This window comes from Rhinatrema bivittatum, chromosome 6, assembly GCF_901001135.1.
Source record: "Rhinatrema bivittatum chromosome 6, aRhiBiv1.1, whole genome shotgun sequence".
NCBI classification, from domain to species: domain Eukaryota; kingdom Metazoa; phylum Chordata; class Amphibia; order Gymnophiona; family Rhinatrematidae; genus Rhinatrema; species Rhinatrema bivittatum.
The window spans coordinates 108,968,527-108,990,646 of NC_042620.1; the positions used below are offsets into that span (position 1 = coordinate 108,968,527).

Genomic DNA, 22,120 nt, shown 5'->3' on the forward strand with positions numbered 1-22,120 from the left:
CAGCCGATGCATGTAGCTCACAAGATGCTGGTTGGCCAGCCCTGCAATAGCAGAATACCTCACACATGAATAACACAGATAGACCCCATACCAAACACAGAATAGAGAGACCATAAAATATAAATAGAAACTTGCCAACAAAAAATGAACTGGAAACCACCATAAGCCCAACTGTATTAAGCAGTGCAACAATGGAAAAAAAGAAACATCACTCCTCAAAAATAAAGCAATAAAATAAAGATATAAAACATCATTCATAATATTAAAAAGAAACTAATGAAAATAATAAATATGTGAAAACAGTCAAAAAAAGTCATACACTTCCACTCTCTCCTTCACATACAAATGCTCTCACACACACTCTCTCTTTCACACACATGCAGGATCTCTCTCTTACACATTCAAGCTTTTACCCACACACAAAGGCTTGCTCTCTCTATGCAGTGCAACAATAGAAAAACAGAACCTTCACCATTCCTCAAACATCAAACAATAAAATCAAGAAATATAAAACTACATAATCATAATAGTAAAACATATCAATAAAAAGAATATTTAAAAACAGCTGACAAATAGAAGATCTAATAATTAAAATCTCATATACAATTTAAAAAAAATGTACCAAACACCAATAAAATATTTTAAAAAATGCAGACACATCACACAACACCCAAAAATAAATCAAATAAGTATTTTAAAAATTCATGCTCTCCATACCTGAGAATTTTTTATTTCCAGTCATCCTGAGATTGTCATGGATTGCACAAACATTCTCCCCTCTCTCTATTTATTTATTTATTTATTTATATATATATTTTTTTAATTTATATATATTTGTTTATTTATATGAGAGAGATATGATGTGACACTAACATCACTGCAATTATACTGCAAGGAGGCATCAAAGTCTGCTACAGATGCAGCTCTGGTAAATAGACATGGGAAGGTTTCCAACACATTGAGAAGACATTGAAACTTCACATAAGATTATGCTGGATTTAGCAAGCTGCTAATTAACAACAGTTGAAGTCTTGAGTCACTGAATTGCAAATCAACATATAAAGTAGAATCAACAATAAAAGATTGATTTCTTTTCACTAAATACAGTCCATGGTATCAACACAAGAATAGTTATGAACCATATTTTCCCCTGAAGAAGCCTGTATGGCGAAACAGAGGCCTTTGTAGGGACAGAGAGAATAAAGGACATAGCAGAAGTGTAACAGAGACTACTCAGGATACAGAAAAATCATTGGGACAGAGCAGGGCCGGTGCAAGGGTATTGGGCGCCCTAGGCGACCTTTGCACTGCCGCCGCCCCTCCCCCCACCTGTTTCGGCACCCACTGTGTGCTTCTCAGGGCGCCGAAGAGCAACTACTTGGTGCCGCAAGCGGGGCCTATCCCGCTCACGGCAAAGAGAAATAGAAACAGTCTGCACCAAAACAGGTAGGGAGGGGGAGGGGGGAGCGCGACACTATGTGCTTCTCAGGGCCCTGAGAAGCACACAGTCTCTATTTCTGTTTGCCGCGAGCGGGATAGGCCCCGCTTGCGGCACCACGTGGCTGCTCTTCGGTGCCCCCTACGGAACCACCAAAGTTCGCCTGATGGACGCGCCAGCCCTGGGATAGAGTCAATACAGGACACAGAAATATTAGTGGATCCTATATGAAATGATAAAGATATGCATGGGACTCTACACAACATTCTTGTGAAACAATTGCAAAGTATCCTTTCTTGTGTACCGTGGTTCAGCTGTATTCCCTTTTTAATGAAGGTGTCTTTCATGTGACTCATTTCCAATTCACAAAGTATCTTTCTTGAAGTTCAGCTCTAGTTCAAGTGTATTATTGTATCATTACAAGCACTCTATATATTTTGGCAATGTTTTATGTTGGTATTTATACATGCTATAAATGCATAACAGTAAAGAAAGTTTAGAAGTGGTGTGAATGAGGAATGATTGACTAGGACAATTGATCAATATATGTGTGTGTTATTGTGTCAGTTTTATCTTTTGAATAGTTTTGATATTCTATGGCAATTCGGTGGCATTGTGTAATAAAGCTTATAACAGCAAGCATCTTTCATTAGTGGTATTACTTACCCTATTTTAGGTTTCTCTGAGGGATATACCATTTTAGGTACCTACATATCATTTTTGTTTCAAGCCAAGATCCAATATACTGTGACATGTGCATTCTATAAGGCCCTTGTACTAGTTAGCTATTTATGCTACTATAGGAGGCCCACCTAGTAACTCGAGGTGAGATTTAAGTAGTAGTGTAGGGGTCAGGGGACACTTTGACACGCAGAGTGAGATGTACGAACAGAACAGTGCACTTTTGTGAATATTTGATGTCTTTCGAAGTGAGAAAACTCACACAAAGATGAGATTTGTACAATGTTCTTGATGTTACCCAGGTAGAGAGTCTATCAAGCTAGGTTGAGAGAACATTGTATAAATCTCATTGTTGTGCTATCCCCAGAGGCTCTCTCTCTCTCTCTCATGCTCTCTCTCTCCTCCCACATCTCAGGCCCTTCCCTCAATCCCCTTCCACGTCTCACGCCCTTCCCCAGCCAAAAATGCCCAAAACAGAATTTGTGAAAAAATCACAATTTGCGTTTTGGGCATATCACATTACATCATACAGCTTAATGCTAATGAAAAAGGTGTAGCTATTTTCGGCATTAAAACTATGCGATATCATGCGTTATGGCTTCACACTTTGCGAAGCCAGCCCACTTTTACAAATTTCCTGCCCCTGACTCCACCCCAATCCCTCCCCTTTTAATAATTAGCATCGCACCATGAGTTATGGTGCTTTTTGATTGCGTTAAGATGTTTTTCGCATGCGAAAACGCTTTAACACATGCAAAAACGCCTTAACACGAGTTGGAAAATAACCCTATTAGATTGTAAGCCCTCTGGGGATAGGGAAATACCTACAATACCTGAACTGCTGAAAAAAGTGTGAAAAGTGGAATATAAAAATCTAAATATAAAAAAAAAATATTGATAACATCATGGCAACAGAACAAAAGAGCACAATTGGGTGAGCAGCAGGAGAGGCTGCGGAGCCAAACTCGCCAGCAGCCAGAGAAGGAGAGGCAATGCCCAGCTTCTGCTACCCCCCAAGCAGGCTGTTGTGGAGCTCATCCCACCATGGCCCAAAGATAATAGGAGGGCCGTGGTACAGCTCATCTCACTATAGCCTGAGGGCAACAGGAGCCTGTGGGAGCATGTGTTTGTGAGAGCCTGTGTATCGGTGAAAGAGAAGGAGCCTGTGTGAGAGAATGAATTGTGCATGTGTGTGAGAAAGAAGATAAAATTTGTGCGGCCCTACCTACCTCCCCCAATACATGCCAGTCTCAGAGTGACTGGAAATCAGAAGATCCCAGGTATGCAAAGCAGGAGATTTTTAAATCCTTATTAGTTTTAATTATTGGGTGTAATTTGATGATTCTGCTCTTTCGAAATATTTACATTTTTTTTTGGGGGGGGGGAAATAGAACATTTTTTAATTATCAGATTTTTTATTTGTCAGATGTTTGAAATATTTTATTGGTGTTTAGGAAATAATGGCTATTCTATTCATTAACTGGTTTGAAATATTCTTGTTATAAATATATATTTATATATTTATATATATAATATATATTTATATAAATATTTATATATATAAAACTACTTAAATAAATACATAAATATGATATCACTATTATGTTTGATGTTTTATATTTCTTGTTTTTATTATTTAATGTTTATGAAGAATGGTTCTGTCTCTGTTTTTCCATTGTTGCTCTGCATATAGAGGCTGGCCTGTGGTGGGTTCCAGTTCTTCTCTGCACATTGCGGTTGATACTTTCTGATCTCTTTATATTGTATTTGGTGAGGGTCTGTCTGTGTTCGGCATATATGACAGAGATGACGTGTTTTGCTGGCATGTAATTTCTGTGAAGGATATCTATAGTAGCCTGGTTTCCTAATAAGAGTTTTATTGGTGTTCTAGGGCCTGGTGTAATATGTGCAGTGTTGCCTTTCATAGATAAGGTTGTTAGGGTTTTTTTGGTATCGGAGGTTTACCTTATTTTAATGTTAATTCTGTTTATTCATGGCTTTCTGAAAGCCAAGCTCACACCGAATACGCATTACAAAAAGTCTAATTCCATAAGAGTTCCAAGTGTCTTTTTCCGCAGAGTTTTCCGGTTGGCACCACAGCAGTACATGCAGATATAATATGCATTTTGTGAGTGTTATTTCCTCAGAAGACTGTGCTTTTGAATGTTCTTTTTCCTGTAAAATTTGTTATAAATGCATAATTTAATTGTGTATGTCTGTAAAGGGGGTGGCGCGTGTGCAAGGCTGTAAGGTTTGCCTAGGGTACCTAATACCCTTCTCTTGCCCACCCCCCATACACACTCCATCTGCATTATAAAGATGAACCACATCCAGTGAGGAATATTTCAAGGAGATTTCTTATCTGGACTCCTGTTTAGTCTGGCACTGAATCCAGTGATTGCTGATATTAACTTCTCGAGCATTTGGATTTAGCTTAATCCTAGAGAAACTAATGATCCACAGATAACATTACACCTACTATTTACAGATGCTTTAAAGCTTTATAGGTCCTGTGATGGTCATTTAACAGATCAAATCTGAGTAGTGAAGACTTTTTCAGATGGCACCAAGATGACTTTTTGCCTGGACAAATATGCTAAAGTGACCTTCCTAAAGGAAAATTAAGTAAAACTGAAAACATCTGTCTAACCAAGGAACTTGAGCAGAAAGATGTATATAAACATCTGGGATACAAGACAATGCAATAATCCAGCACAAGTTACTGAAAGAAAAGATCAGCAAAGAATACTGCAAGTGTTGCATTTTTGTTCTTATGTTCTTATGATTTTATGTATGTTTTTATTGGAAGTCACATGGGACACTGGATCCTACAGCATATAAATCTTGCAAAATAAATACATTAAATAAGTGACTGAAATAGATATCAAAAAGTGCTTTATCAGCTCAGAATAAGATGCAAGCTATCAATAAATTTGTAATCCTGTAGTTTTGGAATTTGTAGACTGGCCCCACAAGTTCTTCCATGTCCACCAAAACCTTTATAAGAATCAGTGTTTACTGAGATTGTACATTCCAAGAGCTGAAGGCAGTATGGGTCTTACAGCTATAGATTATACATATAGAGCTGCTATCATCTATTTATTTATTTGTTTTTTTATTAATTTATTTATGAACTTTTATATACCAGCATTCGTAGAACACATCAGGCCGGTTTACAATTAACTAGAAGAAGGAAATTACAATGAACGAGGATAGAGGAAAGGGAGCAGGAAGGAAAAGGGGTGGGGTGGGCAGGGGGCTAGGAACAAGGCTCTGGGAGAGAGAGAGAACGAGAGTAGGTAGGGAAAGAGCAAAGTAACCAAATTAATTGCTAAGGAACTAAAGAACACAACATATGCAGAGAGAATTAACTGGATTAACAGTATACAGACATATACAAGACAAATGCGAATTCAAGAAGGCTCAAGGCTGTTAAGGGATTAAGGTAATACTAGGTAACTGAGCTAGAGAGCCAGGGTGGTTCTAGGGGAGAGGTGACAGGGAGGCGAGGAAGGACTCTGAGCATACCTAACTGCATTAACAGGGTGGAAGGGCAGACTAGACAGGCCATGCGGTCTTTTTCTGCCATCATATTTCTATATTTCTAACAGATCTAAATATTCAAGAAGTGTACGCCATCTAGAGCTTTGTATAGGCAACTTAAAAGAATTTTAAATAGGTAACCTTACCTATGGTCACAAAATGCTTCTAGAAGGTTTCTGGAGGGTTCCTGCTCTTCAGGTTTAAAGAGAGTTCAGAGAGAGGTCAGGGAGTTCTGTGTAAGGGCAGAACTCTTGCAAGCTGCAAGCCTGTTCTCTATTAGGAAGGGGCGCAAGGGGGATGCTGGAAAGCATGATGTGATTTATGCTAATTTCCCACTATGGTGAATGAATAAGGCGGGGTGAGAGTCTATATAAGATACTCCCTGGCATCTGTTAGGTGTTGTTTTATGGGTCCAGAGAGGAGACAAGGCTTAGGAGGCATCCAAAGATTTCTGAAGCCAAGAACAGAGAAGGGTTTTGGTAGCCTACCAGAGGGAGGACACCCTGTCAACCAAAAGAATTTTTCATCTGAGAAAGCTCCAGTAAAAGAACTTTCTGCTGCCCTGAAGGCCTTGGGGTTAGAGGGAGTGTGAGTGGGACTCCTCCTATTCAGAGAAGAGTGAAAGATTATTGAATGAGTCTGTGGGGTCTGTGTTCACTTATTCCATTCAAGATTCTACTTTTGTTCCCTGCTGTCTTGCATTTGGATTTGGATTTACAAATAAAATTCAGTTTCATTGTGGAACCAGCTAATGGTGTGGACTTTGTTGCATGGTAAGTCTTCCCTTGGGCCTCCCAGAGACAGTCTGGTCCCCTCTTGGTGAACCCTGGTGGACGTTTGCTGTTCCCGGGCCTGCAGCAGTGTAACTCACCACCTCTGCAGCCTGCAATGGTGACTCCAAGGAAAAGGGGTTACAAAGACATAATTAAATAAATAAAATCTCTTTCAACAGCAAGTCTGCAAGTCAGGGGTGGCTCCAGGCAATCTGCTGCCTTAGGGGAGGAAAACAAAGGCCCCCTCCCCCAAGGCACAGCACAGGTCAAATTACCAGGAGAGTGTGGGGGGGAAGGGAAATGGATTCCCCTTAGAGTCTAGCCTTTTTGGTGATTTGAAATGCTGGAGAACAGGGGAGACAGGCGTCAGGGTTCCCAGAAGAGTGGCAGATAGAGTGCTAGTGATATTTCCAGGAAGTTGGTAACCTTGTCACACTCCCAGGAACTCTTAACACCTGCCTCCCACCCTTCCCCAACATTTGACCCCTGGGGAAGTGGAAGAGACTGAATGATTTGATGGTGTGAATGTGTGTGTGTGTGTGTGAAGCCATCTCTCCAAGCAGGTGCAAGGGTACTGGCCACCTAGGCAAATTTTACAGCCTTGCACCCAAGTCCCCTCCTCACCCTGGCCCTCCCACACACAATTACAAATTAGGCATTTATAACATACATTACATGAAATACAGTCTTTTGAAGTAAAAACATCACTTACATCCAGTATATTATATTTACATGCACTATTGTGGTGTCAATCAGAAAATCATTGCAAAAAGTAAAACACTTGCAACTCATGTGGTATTAGGCCTATTATAAAGTGTGAGTGTGGCCCTCAGAAAGCCATAAGTAAACAATTACAAATTATAATACAGTAAACTTTCCATACCAAACAGCACTAACTGCCAACACTCAAACAGTGTCAACTCTACCCATTAAAAGCAACACTGCAAATATTACAGTGGGTACTAAAACACCAATACACCTCCTATTAAGAAAACAAAACAAACCAGGCTGCTTTACATCCCTACACAGAAACTATACAGTAGCAGAATACCTCACCATGGTTGCACATGAAGAACACAGCCAGACGCTCACCAAATATAGAATAAAGAGACCATAAACAGAAACGTCCAGACAAATACTGAACTGGAAACTGCAACAAGCCGGACTCCATATGCAGTTCTACAATGGAAAAACAGAATCAATACCATTCCTCATAAAACAAATACAATCAAGAAATATAAAACTTCATATTATTAAAAACATACCAAGAAAGGGGTCGATTTTAAGACCTGTGTGCGCACGTCCATGTGCATGGCTATTTTCTCCTCTCTTCCCCAACCCCTATACTAACTCTAAATAGGGAGTTTTTATTGTTTTGTAATTTACCTGCACCTTTGGAGCAGAAATAAGTTTCATTAGCCGACCAGCACTGCCAGCGCAGGCTTCACTGGAACAGGCCCTAATGGCTGCTGTCCCAGCTGGCCCCTGCCCCACCCCCTCCCCAACCAGACCATGTCCCCCGGCCCCAGGATACTGGGCTTGATGGACCCTTGGTCTGACCCAGCATGGCAATTTCTTATGTTCTTATGTTCTTTGTGATACATGAATAAATGGTTTTGTATGTAAGATTAACATATTTGGGGCCGGATTTTATAAATTAGCGCGATTGCGTGCTTTTGTTCGAGCACAAGGCGCGCACCAGGCGCAAACAAGAGTACGTGGGATTTTAATAGATGCGCACGTAATCGTGCATATCCATTAAAATCCGGGGTCGGCGCACGCAAGGCTGCCCAAAATCGGCAGCCTGCGTGCGCCGAGCCGTGAAGCCTGCCTCCGTTCCCTCCACCCCCCCCCCCCCCCGCACCTTCCCTTCCCCTACCTAACCCACCCCCCCGGCCCTATCTAAAACACCCCCCCCCACCTTTGTCGGCAAAGTTACGCCTGCTTCCAGCAGGCGTAACTTTGCGCGCACCGGCCGGCTGCCCCGCTCCGAGTTCCGGTCCGGGGGCTGGTCCAGAGGCCGCGGCCACGCCCCCGGAATGCCCCAGGAACGCCCCCGGGCCGAAACCACGCCCGCAGCGCCGCCCCCGAAACTCCGCGTCACGCGCGACATGCCCCAAAACGCAGCGTCACTGCCGGCACACCCCCGACACGCCCCTCCATGCAAGCCCCGGGATTTACACGCGTCCCGGGGCTTGCGCGCGCCGCCGAGCCTACGCAAAATAGGCTCGGTGCGCGCAGGGGGGGTTTGGGGTAGGTTTTGGGGGGTACGCGCGTACCCCTTTGAAAATCTACCCGTTAGTGCATAGTTATATATAGTTTGAATACCTATGTTTAAGAACATAAGAAATTGCCATGCTGGGTCAGACCAAGGGTCCATCAAGCCCAGCATCCTGTTTCCAACAGAGGCCAAACCAGGCCACAAAAACCTGGCAAGTACCCAAACATCAAGAAGATCCCAATCTACTGATGCAATTAATAGCAGTGGCTATTCCCTAAGTAAACTTGATTAATAGCAGTTAATGGACTTCTTCTCCAAGAACTTATCCAAACCTTTTTTGAACCCAGCTACACTAACCACATCCTCTGGCAACAAATTCCAGAGCTTAATTGTGCGTTGAGTCAAAAAGAATTTTCTCCAATTAGTCTTAAATGTGCTACTTACTAACTTCATGGAATGCCCCCTAGTCCTTCTATTATCCAAAAGTGTAAATTACCCGATTCACATCTACTTGTTCAAGACCTCTCATGATCTTAAAGACCTTTATCATATCCCCCCTCAGCCGTCTCTTCTCCAAGCTGAACAGCCCTAACCTCTTCAGCCTTTCCTCATAGGGAAGCTGTTCCATCCCCTTTATCATTTTGGTTGCCCTTCTCTGTACCTTTTCCATCGCAACTATATCTTTTTTGAGATGTGGCGACCAGAATTGTACACAATATTCAAGGTGCCGTCTCACCATGGAGCGATACAGAGGCATTATGACATTTTCTGCTTTATTAACCATTCCCTTCCTAATAATTCCTAACATTCTGTATGTGTTTAGTGTTGTAGTTATCATTAATATACAGAGGGGATACACTCCTGTTTGTTTGACCTCATTTTTAAGTGAGCCACCATTAGGTTGAGGTTGCTGCACCTTTTAGTTTTGGTCAGTGGCTAGCTCCTTCTAACTCATGATGTCCATGTTTAATGTGTCTTTTTAGCATTTCCTCTGCTCACTTCAAGATCTCTGGCTGTGAAGAGTCGGCAATAGAAAGCTTGTTTAGAGAATTGTTACCAGAATATTAATACAAAATAAAACCACTAGTGTGTTATGAATTATGAAATGATTTAAAATTACATCAATAATGGTTTAAGAATACATACTAAAAGGTACACACAAAAAAAAGAAAAAAAGAATTCAGTTCAGACCAGTTAGCTATATATTATCCACAGTATAAGAAATTATTTAGAGCAAAGTCCCAAGTCATTAAATTGATTGAACATTTGGGTTTTGTGGGTCATTAAAGAAAGGATATATAATATAAGGCCATGTGAAAACTTTATATAGGACATTTTTCATATTTTAGTGATCTCTGCCATAAATATTTAATACCCAATTATATCTAAAAATAAATCAGCTAATGTTTCTTTTTGTTATAAGGTATATAGTGTGTGATGCTATTTTGTTGCATTTGTATCTGTATACTTGGCCTCTTTTAAGCAAATATCACTCCCTTATTTTTCAGCTATGTTCATAATTAGATGTCTGTGGTTCTTTTGTTGCTTTTCATCTTCCTCCCTCTGGTCACGCTGTAAAACAAATTAAATATGCATATTTTAAAGGGCAACCTTGAAAAACTTGGAAAACATTTGGCCTCCCACTTTCCAAAGCACATACAGAAATTTGTATTCCTTTCATCTCCTTCCCAAAAAAAAGGATCTTATCCCTTCGCATCCTCAGAACTTCCTCTCAGAATTCCCGATCTATTACAACACATTCACATACCAGAAACAAGATGCCTTTTCATGCTGTCATCCATTTTCATGTGAAAAGTAAATTGATTCTTGCTGGTACATCTTACAGAGATCAAAGTAGGGATATTAAACTCATTGTGCTTCCTCCTCATCAGAATCAGTTCCAAAGACTGTGAGGATAGTGTTTAGGAGGCTGATCTGAGCTGTTATCTGTGGCTTTCCTCCAGGCAGAGAGTCCTCTGCCTGCAGGTCAGTATTTCAAAGACACTCATTTCTTTTGTAGGAAAAGGACACAGGGCCAAGGCCCCCTGATGGATGGTATTAACACGGAATCTGCCAGCTCCTCCCCCGAGATTGCCCTCTTATCCCTTCTCTCCCAGCCTGCCAGTTAACAAGATCCCCTAGGCAGGGGCCCACACTGGGATTGTGAATTAAGGCCAAGGGACTCTAGATGAATAAGAGGCAGAGGCAAACAGGCGATCATCCTCTTGCCTTTTGCCCTGCCAGATTCTCACCCATCTAACCATCATAGGCAGCTATGGGGTGGTTTGAGCGAGGTTGAGGTACCTGGGTGAGGGGGGTTGCAGAGAGCCTGAATCAATGGTGTGGCGGTTGCTGCGGGGAGCTATGCTCCTGGGGTAGGGGAAGGGAGAGACAAAGGGGGGACAGGACCACCTAAGTTTTTCCATGGGTTGGTGACACAAGGCTGGGAAGGTCTTGTGGCAAGAGGGTCACATTGTTACTAGATAGCACAGGTGGCTCATGTGGTTTGATGGGATGATTTCTCCCTCACCCCTACCAGGAAGGCTGCACGAGTGGAAAAACAGGCCCAGAGGTCAAGATCCAAGGAAAATAATGCAGTTGGTCCCATGGAAGGCAGGAATGAGATGGACCTAGCATGTCAAATAGTGGACAGTAGAAAATGGTACAAAGTTCAGAGTGACTGGTGTACACTTGGGGTTTATGATTTTTAAACATTGTAATTTAATTATGGTCCACTAAACCCACGAATCCTAACACAAGGATTAAGAACAAGGACAAGACAGGAACATGAAGGATCACCAGAGGAAGCAACAAAGTACACGACCAGATTGGAGACCTGTTGCAAAGGCAACTAACTGTGGCTGAGCCCAGCCTTATATACTGGGACCCAGTGACGTAATCATCCTGGGCCGCGGGTTAGTTTCCCGCCATGGCCCCTTTAAAGGAAGATGAGATGCGCGCGTGCCTAGGGTGGGGCGTGGCATGGGACGGCGGCGTCACCCCATGGAGCATCGGGGATAGATTTACGCGCATGGGGGGGTTACGCACACCGGGCCTATTTTAGCTGCCCGAGCATGAGGGAAGCCAGCAGTAGAAAGACTGAATTGGTGGTGCTGTAGCAGCAGGAAGTCTTCTAGCTGCCCCTTGCCTTGAGAGAGGCAAGAGAGATGTGAGGGGACACAGCAGGAATTTTTTCTGCCGCTTCGGTGATGGTGGGTGCAGAGAGGTCTGAGGACAACAGGCCTACAGAGCAGCCATTGCCAAATGAAAATTTAAAGGCAGGCAGGAGTGAGAGGAGATTCTCTGAGGAGGCTCCCACTATAGGGGAAGACCTGCTGCATGGCTTAGTATTAGTCACAGCAGCTCTGAAGGCATGGGACCAGTGCGACTGATATCAACCATGTTATTGGGCTGTCTGGCCCACTGGGGCATGTCTGAAACCCCAATAGGCTAATTTGCCCCTGGCAGAGATGACACGGGATTCAGTTGAGAGGAATAGCTGATTAGAGACAGAAAAGCAAGATTTTGTTTCCTGCAAAAATGAACTTTACTTCAAACAACAGCACAGCAAAACTGGGGTTATGGTGAAGTTTGAACATACTCCAACCCATAGGACATCTGCAAAAAAACCCAAAAATCACCATGCTGAGTCACCTCTGCAACCAAAATCATAAACTTGGTTAGCACACTGGGTGATATGCAAGTTAGCTATTATGAGAAAACTCATTCAGGCGAGAGAACAGCTGTACATTCTTTAATGGTCCATTTGGACCCCATCAGCTTTTCAAGCACAGAGGCCAAACCATTTGTAATAATTAAATGAGACTTGGTGGTATTCTATAATGGGGAGTCAGTGACAAATATCTAAAAGGACAACATTTTAGAAACAAAACCAATTTATTCATCTTTAAGATTTCTGTGGGGTCCAAATGTTACCCATCACCTGCAGTTAGACTTCTTATCAGTCTTTGAGATGAAATCATTTTGACTAAATAATGGCTATGATCAAATGATTGTTTACAGTACATCTAATTAAAGAGTATGAATGTCATCCTAGTATTATATGTTCATTCTGTTCTTGCCCTATGTTTAAATCCTACCATCATTGGGCATGCAAGAAGCAGGATCTGGTGTATTGGACTGGCTATAAAATCCCTATGTTGGGAGTGGTGTGGCAGCTGGTAATCATTCTTCCTCCGTAATGTGCTGATTGTTCATGGGGCACTAACAACATGAGCCTGCTAATTTCACACTCCTTGAGCCAAGTACTTAGTGCCAATAGTCAGTAATGCAAATTACTGTGATGAAGCTGTAATGCTTGCAAAACTTTTAGGCATTCTTTGTACTTTATACCTAATAGAAACAGCTGCTTTTCAGAAAGCCTAAAACTTTTGCAAGCAGTACAGCGCCATCACATTAATTTGCACACAGACACACAAATACACAATATGCTACTAGTTTCTTATCAAGGAATTCTCACCAGCTCTGCTATCCTCTTTGTTATCATAAAGTAATATAATAGGGGGCTCCCAAGAGTCCCCTCTTCTCATATATCAACCACAAGTACATTCTAAAATACTGCTAAGCATCATTTAATTCATGAATTTATTAAAACTAGACATTGATGCAAATATTAATAAAGAAAAAATATATTGAAACCAAAATCTGCCCAAAAAAATCCATACCATTTACACATAATACCATTGAGCTCAATTCACACATTTGCAAACATCCTTCCAATCACATACATTATATTTTACTTATAAAAATTCAAAATGTATAAAACATCAATAGATTACAAAACAGAGCAAAATTTCTGATACTGGTACAGAACTATTTTATACAAAGTTCAAAACTTTTTATTTAGAACCTGTTGCAGAGGTGGACCCTTAGCCCAAGGTGGAGTTGGCGCTACCCGTGGGGAAACCCCCACAGGTCCCCACTGTCAGGAGGCGGAGCTGAAGGGAAGTGGAGGCTGAATGGAGCTTCACCATTACCAGCCCTCGTTCCCCGCAGGTTGAGCCCTTGGGTACCAGGGCCGGCTGGTCTTAGACGGGCCTCCACGTGGTTAAACACGAGGAGAGGGTCCTAAGGCAAGGAGCCAGGAAGCAGCGGAGATGCAGGATCCAGTGGAGCTGGGCTAAAGACAGGGCCTGGTTCTAGAAGCCCGGACAGGCTAAAGCAGGCTAGGAATCAGGAACACGTTAAATCTGGGCTTGTACGTAGGCAAGAGCCTAAGAAAGGCCAAGTCCAAAGTAGTCTGCTGGAGGCAGAGTCAGGTTCAAGCTGAAGTGAGGGCATGTGGTTGGAGACAAGGTCAGGTCCAAGCAAGGGTCAAAGCCAGGGAATCCAGCCAGAGTGTGGTCAGGAACAAACGAGGGTCAAAGCCAAGGAATCCGTCCAAAGCGTTGTCAGGTACAAGCGAGGGTCAAAGCCAAGGAATCTGTCCAAAGGGTAGTCAGGAAACAGGACGCTGGAACTGGAGCACAAAGACTGGAACAGGAACACAAGACGAACTAGGTCAGGTACAGGAACAGGAACACGAATGAGCAGCAACTAAGTACATGACAGGAAGCGTGGAGACCTGTTGCCAAGGCAAAGACCGAATGGCGGAGCCTGCCTTAAATAGTAAGGCCTGGAGACGTAATTATCCAGGGCTGCGGGAAGGTTTCCCCCCTCGGCCCCTTTAATGGTAGTGAAGGTGCGTACACCAAAGGCGGACGGATTAGAACTAGATGGTTGGTGGCATCTCCCCTTGTTGCACGTGTGGAGACCCGACTGGGACCAGAGGAGGCCACAGAGCTGCTGGAGGACCCTGGGAGTGTAGGAGGAGCATGAGCGCGTAGGCGACTGCCTACCGCTACCAAAGAAGAAGGGCCAGGTCTGGGACCTGGGTGTCAGGGGTGAGTAGAGCCGGTCTTGGGCCTGCCAGGGCCGGGAAACGCAACAGAGCCTATTCAAAATATTAACCTCAAAGTCCTAAATGTGAATATCAGAAAATCTTAAACCTGTCTGAAACGTTCAATTAATGTTCTAATACACTGTTCCCAACAAAGGCCTCTGTTTCATCCTTAAACGGGCTTCTTCAGAGAATTTTCCCATGTCAAGGCATCAAACAATTTAATTGTCTCTTGAGGGGGATGCACAACATCATTTAGATTGTTACATTGTCTCAATTGTAAAAGACTCAAACTGATGAGCCTAATAGCGTTCTTCAAAAACATGTCATCTGCAGCATACTTTTCAGTCCTTAAAGAGCATATTAGTGTGTAATGTGAATTTAATTGTTGTATGCAGTGGTAAAATGGAAACAAGATCCGATCAGTACTCCAAGCGCTGATCTTTGCTAGTACCGATTACTGTAACGCCCTTATGCTAGGCCTACCATACACGTCACTAAGACCACTACAGATATTACAAAACACAGCTGCTAGAATTTTAACCGGCAAAAGCAAAAGAGACCACATCACAGAAACCCTAGCAGAATTACACTGGCTACCCATTGAACAAAGAATTCAGTACAAAACACTATGCACCATACATAAATTAATACACAATGAAAAAGCAGACTGGCTGAACACAGCACTTCGTGTACACGTACCAAATAGGAATCTGAGATCTGCCAACAAAGCACTCCTCACTATTCCATCAGTCAAAACAGCTAGACTCACACAAGTAAGAGAAAGAGCTCTATCCTTAGCAGGACCCATACTTTGGAACACCATGCCCACAGAGTTGAGACTACAAAGCAACAACAAAACCTTCAGAAAAATCTAAAAACCTGGCTTTTTAAACTAGCTTACCAAAAAGAGAAAGGAGAATAGCACTCAAGGGAAAGCAGGTACAAACAATTGAACAACAAACACATAACCAAAATCAATGTGTGTAATTTTAATCAGATTATGTTTCATTCTTTTAAAGCTCAGCAAAAGGGTGAAAGTGCAATGTTAAAGGTAATCTAGTAACCAAAAGTTTTAAAATGTGAATTGGAAATGACTCATTACACTTACCAATTAATATCATTTACAAACTATGTTACCGACCCTAAAATGGCACCTATGTAACTTAAGATACATTAGCATCATTTTATGTGCCTTAATGTAAACCGTTGTGACGGTTCCCACCAAACGACGGTATAGAAAAATGTTAAATTAAAAATAAATAAATAACACAATAGATTACTTGTCAACACCCTCTTCCCTCTATGTATCTTCATTGTGAAGAGAGTTCTGGGTATAAATCCATTTTGAAACAGGGGAATTGCTTTCTGGGCCCTTGGGGATTTGTACACTTGTACACTTGGACTCTGATAAAACAGTTTCCACACCCTGGATGGTGCTCCAACTGAAATTTTTACTGAAATAAAATGTCTTTGATTGTGACAATTTGGCAAACAGTACTTTTATTTGGTGACAAATCTGTTTCTTTTATTGACATAGTCAGAAGCCACACAAACAGGATTCCCTTGCTTCTCTAATACAGGATCTCCTAATGGGCAGGTTTTGGGAGTTCCCATACCTCTTAGGACACCCCAGGTACTGAATTCCAATACTCATGTGAATACCGACTTCTCTTTTCCCCCACTGGTTTTGCAGCTTGTTGGTAACAAGTCGCATTGACTAAAAGAGTCAGAATGAAATGCCTCCTTGCTTGAAGAACAACACAGCCAATTACTGTGTGGTTTCCAGAAGACAATTTCTCACACCAGACTCTGATTTTTTTCACCCTCGAAAAACCCTAAGAGAAATAGTTACTATCAACACATGAGAAACTTACTAATAGAATTAATATGAGAAGGAGTAAAAGATATAAGTTATACTTTTATATTGCTTGCATCCACCAAGAGCAAGTATTTAAGATTGGCATGCTAGAAACCTACCAAATAAATAAATGCCCACCACCTTAGGACTTTTGAGAAGAAAAATATAGGAATGGAAAGCTTAAGATTTATCTTTCCCTCCACAGACCCTAACCTAGTCCTGCAGCTGCTCACTCACATACAACAGCAACTGCTGCCTGTGTGCCTCCCTATAGCCTACTGAAAGAAAGACTGGTCTCTCACCTCACCACTACATCATAGGACTTCTTCTACCTTTAACATAAGGCATGGGGATAATCTGCATGGAGTAACAGTTACTGCCCTTAACAGAAGGCATGAGGGTAAGCTGCGCAGTTACTACCCATAACAGAAGGCATGGAGCTAACCTGCATGGAGCGGCAACTGCTACTACCTTTAACAGAAGGCTTAGGGGTAACAAGCATGGCGCAGCAGTTACTACTATTAATAGAGGGCAAGGGGTTTGTTGTGGGTTAACCAAAGTAAATACTTCATATCAGCAGCTTAAGAAAGATCTTTTATTATAGATAAAGTACTGTGATATTCTAGGAAAGTGCAAGATTACCAGCAAGGCAATTCAGAAGCAGTCTTGGACAGCATTGTTTTCACAACAGATTAAATCCAATGTACACCCCAATGACCTAATTGGTTGATAGTAACACAACATCCTCTTAATGGGACAGTTTTATAATTTTTTCTCATATATATAATATATGTTTTTATGAGATTAATGATTCACTAAATAAATAAAAGCTTTTTTAAATAAAACATTAAAAAACATTTTTGGTGCTTTAAAATATGATGTGCTTTTGCCTTTACTCCATTTAGGAGGTTTTTTTTGTGTGTTAATGATGCTGGGACTCTTGGAAGTCATGTGATTTCTTGTAATTTGAGCCCAGTAGTAGGACTGAAACTTAAGGCTGAATCAATACACTTTTTGACTTTTGGCCTACAGTCTAGCATTTCAGTATGTTCTGTCATGTCAGCAATCTTATATTAGTTTTTTCAAGTCTTATCAGTGTGATTTTTACAGTGCAGTGATGGCAACTTTATAGGAAAACCTTTTCAAAGCATCCTAACAGGTTAACCTACACAAAGTGGCAGTTACTATCCTAAATTATTTAATTAATTAAAATATAAAATAAATAAAACTTGCTGAGCAGATTAGATGGACCACATGGGTCTTTTTCTGCCATTATTTACTATGTTTCTGTATTACAACACTATACTGTTCACAGCAAAATCCATTCTGGCAATCTTCCAAAAGTGTGCTCTTACAAATGTGCCATACCTCTTCCTTATGTCGTAAAAAGATGTCCTGTTTAAAGAGCATGCAAAACAGGCAGTGTAAACAGCACACACATAAATTGAATATACAACGAAGAAATAATGTGTGGCAAACTATTTATTGGTAAATATAATTTACAATTACTTTTAGTATGCAGTTACAAAAAGTTCATTGTAAATTATATTGACCAGTAAATAGTTTGCCACACATTATTTCTTCACTGTTTAAAGAGCATACATTTAGCAGAGACTCTGAGGAGTCCCTTCACATGTTATGCATAGATATCTTCAACAATGCTGATTGAAAGCCTGATTTTCAAAATCTTTTACAAGCTTAAAATGGGGTTTTACACATGTAAATGCACTTTACCCAATAAGTAATCTTTTGAAAATTTCTACAATATTTGCCATTGAATCATCCATAGGATTTAGCTGCATAAGTGCACTTTATGTGGGTAAATGGCTTTTGAAAATTGCTACAATTGTAGTTACATTTACGCGTATAAATCCTTTTGAAAATTATCACCAAGAGCATGAAAACTGATCTCAGTATTCTCTTGATTACTGGAGATGTATTTTTCTTGTCTGTCTCAACTATCTTGTCAACTCCAAGGAGCAGGAACTGTCTTTTATGTGAATCTGTGCAGTACTGCATGTGTCTAGTAATATTATAGAAATGTTAAGTAATAATAGAAGGAGAGAAGCCAAGGAGCTTATCATCAGTATATATGTCTGTGTGTGTGTGTGTATATGTATGTATAATAAAAATGAATCTATGATATTACACACTGGAAAAGTATAAAAATAGAGCTTTTTTTTTTGGTGGGGGTGGGGGGTATTCCCAGCATTGTGATGCAAGGAATCTGGTTTTGGATCCCCATCCATGGAGGCCAATCAGGCCTGGACATGCCACAGAGGTGGTGCACTCAGGCCTGGAAGGGAAGGAAAACGTCCACTACTATAATGCCCCCTGCCCGCCAACAAATGCGTTCCCTGCGCACTCGGCCTGGCCCCATGCATATCTGCCAGGATTTGCATGCACCTGGGAGGAGACACCCCTCCAGTCCTCAAGGTAGGGAGAATTACCTAGTGCCACTTGAGGAGGAAGGATCAAGGTTGGTGGGGAAATGCAAAAAAAAAAAAAATTATAATAATTTCAGTTCTTAAAAAAAATTAATATACTTTGTCCCACAATCTTTGAGCCTTTTTTGAGACCTCTCATGCACTGAAACTAGTTCGTCCATTCCACTGGCCTCATTGCAGCACAAAGATGTAGCTTGGAACTTGTATTAGTGACAAGAGATTCCTGGTGACTTTTCTTAAATAGTTGTAGCCATTGAAAGCCACTGCTGTCCAGATGCCACAATAACTGTTTAATTTTAGCTTTTAGGGGCTATGTTGCAAGAAAAAATTACACAAAATTGAAAAGCAATACTGATCCTGCCGTGAATGCTCAATCCTCAAACCATGGATCGGCAATCAGTTGCAACAGAGAAGAAAACTGGTGAGTTCAATATTTCAGTGGTTTTTAATTTAATTATTTTGACTAAGAGGTAAGCTGAATTCAATATTTCAACTAATTAGTTTAATTTTTAGACTGTAAGAGGGTCATTTTTCAAAGTTATTTCCGCAAGTCAAACAGTGCTTTACCTACAAACGTGTGTGCATAAGTTTACCCGTGGTGCGAGGAGGCGCTCCCACAGAAGGGCTGTAGAAGGGTTTCCACTTAGGCACATATTTTTACATTTTGAAAAATATGCATGTAATTTTATGTGGGAAATTTGATGCACATTTTAGCAGGTTTGATTGAGTGTAGGTAGTTTGGGTGGGATAATTTCCAATGGGAAAATGCACACTTACTTTCCTTCTACAAAGTCTTTGGGCAATTTAAATTTTGGGCAGGCTGTTAGAAAACTATGCCCAAGGTACTTGCAGTGCAGCCAAAGTAGAAAGGCACTTTTAGCCCATGAACATTGTGAGCAAATTTCAACACAACATTGCCAGAATAGTTTCCCTTCCAAAATAAGCTATAATGTACGCATGCTAAAATCATCTGTGTATATTTGTGACTCCTATTAGTGTAGGCAGTTGATTGGGAGTAAAACAGATTCCTAGTTAAGTAGTACACAAAGATGAGCTGCTGGCCAAGGACAACATTTATAAAGATTCTATACAAATGCTGGAGACCAAGAAAAGAACAAAATGAGCAAACTGGAATGTCCAGTGTAAAATCATATTAATATTTAATAATTAATAATTAATTCTTCTAAAATGGAGTGATAGCCTTAACAGCTGGGAGCAAATTATATAAAAAAAGGCAGAATAGGTTACTACAGCAGAGGAATAGCTCTCATCCACTAAAGATCGAGCCTTCTCGGCAGCAGCGCCAACCATTTGGAATAACATGCCTCCAGACCTTAGACAAGAACCTTGCACGCTGACATTCAAAAAGAAACTCAAGACTTGGCTATTTCTACAAGCCTTCCCTGATCTATGACATCCCCTGCTGTTACAACTCACCTTGGTCCACCAAATGACGTTCCCCATCCCCGACATGGCTTCTGACGTTACACGTTACATTAATCAGTCTTGATTGTTATGAACAAATACTATTTAGTCAGAAATCATATGGCATGCCACAGCCCTAGGTATAGGATATCGTGTATATATTTGATAACATTCAATCCTGAGTACAAGCGATTATTATAGTCCTAAGTAGATGTCTAGATATTATTTATTTTTGAGACTTATTATTATCTATTTCTATGTTAGCCATACCTCTGGCTTTTCCTCCTCCCAGTTCAAGTGCCCCTGTTTTATTGTAACTTTCTCTCACTTTTTCTCTCTTCGCCTACTGTTCACTGTTAATGTTACTGTTAATGCATACTGTTAATGTTATTGCACCACTGTTTATTGTAAACCGATACGATATGATTGGTATCATGAGTGTCGGTATAAAAAAGCCCTAAATAAATAAATAAAATAAATAAATGTTAAAGAAGGTATAGGTTTAAATAAAGTGCAATTGCTAAGTGAAATATGGAGCAGTGCAGAATCTCTATGGATAGAAATTTTGTACTGAAAAATGATTAGTTGTACTACTGACCACCTAATAAGAATATTTATGGAGGTTAAGAAATAGTAGTAACACTTTAAAAGCAGGTAGCACAAGCAGGATGGTAGACCTCACATATGAGTGACATCACTGAATGGAGCCCTATCACGGAAAACTTTCTGTCAAAGTTTCTAGAAACTTTTGACTGGCACACTGAGCCTACTGTGCATGCCCAGCCTGCCATGAGCCCTGAAGCCACAGGGGTCTACCTTCAGTCTTTTTTTTCCGCGCTGCTTTTAGCCTCGCGCTGAAGGAGCTCTGTGAATTTCTCATGGAAAATTGTTAAGGATTTTGACACTCGCTGAGTACCGTTCCGGAGCATTTTTTCAGATGGTTCATTTACCTTATACCGGTACCCGAAAGCCATCAACCGTTCACGGCCTATAATTTTATCATGGCCACGGGTTTCAAAAAATGCCCCAAATACCCCCAAATGATGTCCATCACTAATCCGCATGAGATATGCATCCTATGCCTAGGTCCAAGTCATGATGTTCACGCCGGTTCAACCTTTGCGCAGATGACCCTGAAGGGCAGGCGGGTTCACCTTGATAAATTAGAGGACTTATTCAAAAAGGTGACTCCATCGACGTCAACACAATCCTCATCGATGTTATCACCCTCTTCCTTCGAAAAAGTTCATCAAGGTAGAGAGTGAAGGTCATCAAATCTTCACAAGAGAGCACTGTTCTGTTTGTATGTCTCACTTTGAATGTCAAAGTGGCCCCTAACCCCTACACTAATACCTAAACCTCACCTCGAGTTACTAGGTGGGCCTCCTATACAGATATAAATACCTATCTAGCATGCGGGCATTATGGCTAGAGTGTCTCTCTCTCTCTCCCCCCCCCCCCCCCCCCCCCCCCCCCCCCCAGCCCAGATAGCTTGGCTGGCTCTCCAGGAGCTTAAAACAGCATGTGCAAAAAACATCACAACCACAATAAAGCCCTATTGCATGGCTTTACACAAATGAAAAAGGTGTAGCTAAAGCCATGCAATACAGCTTCACAAAATTATGAACCCAGCCCACTTGGCCAAAATTCCTGCCCCAATATCCTTCTCATTTGTATTGCACCAAACATTATGGCATTTTCACATGCGAAAACGCCATATAGCACTTAGATAAATGACCCCCCTATTTAGAAAAACTTTTAAAAGTGGGGAAAAAAGTGGCAGAGAGATAAAAGAAACCAAATTAAAATTTAGAAAATGGTAAAATTGACTT

The 22,120-nt window shown here is 41.2% G+C and overlaps 1 protein-coding gene across 1 annotated transcript in view; it reads left to right on the plus strand.

Annotated features, from left to right (window-relative positions):
- Nucleotides 1-22,120, plus strand: part of MYO3B (myosin IIIB) — a 424,126-nt gene that overhangs the window by 326,258 nt on the left and 75,748 nt on the right. Inside the window, exon 24 of the mRNA XM_029607903.1 lies at nucleotides 19,164-19,284. Coding sequence (XP_029463763.1) covers nucleotides 19,164-19,284 — 121 coding nt within the window. The remainder of the gene's footprint in view (nucleotides 1-19,163; nucleotides 19,285-22,120) is intronic.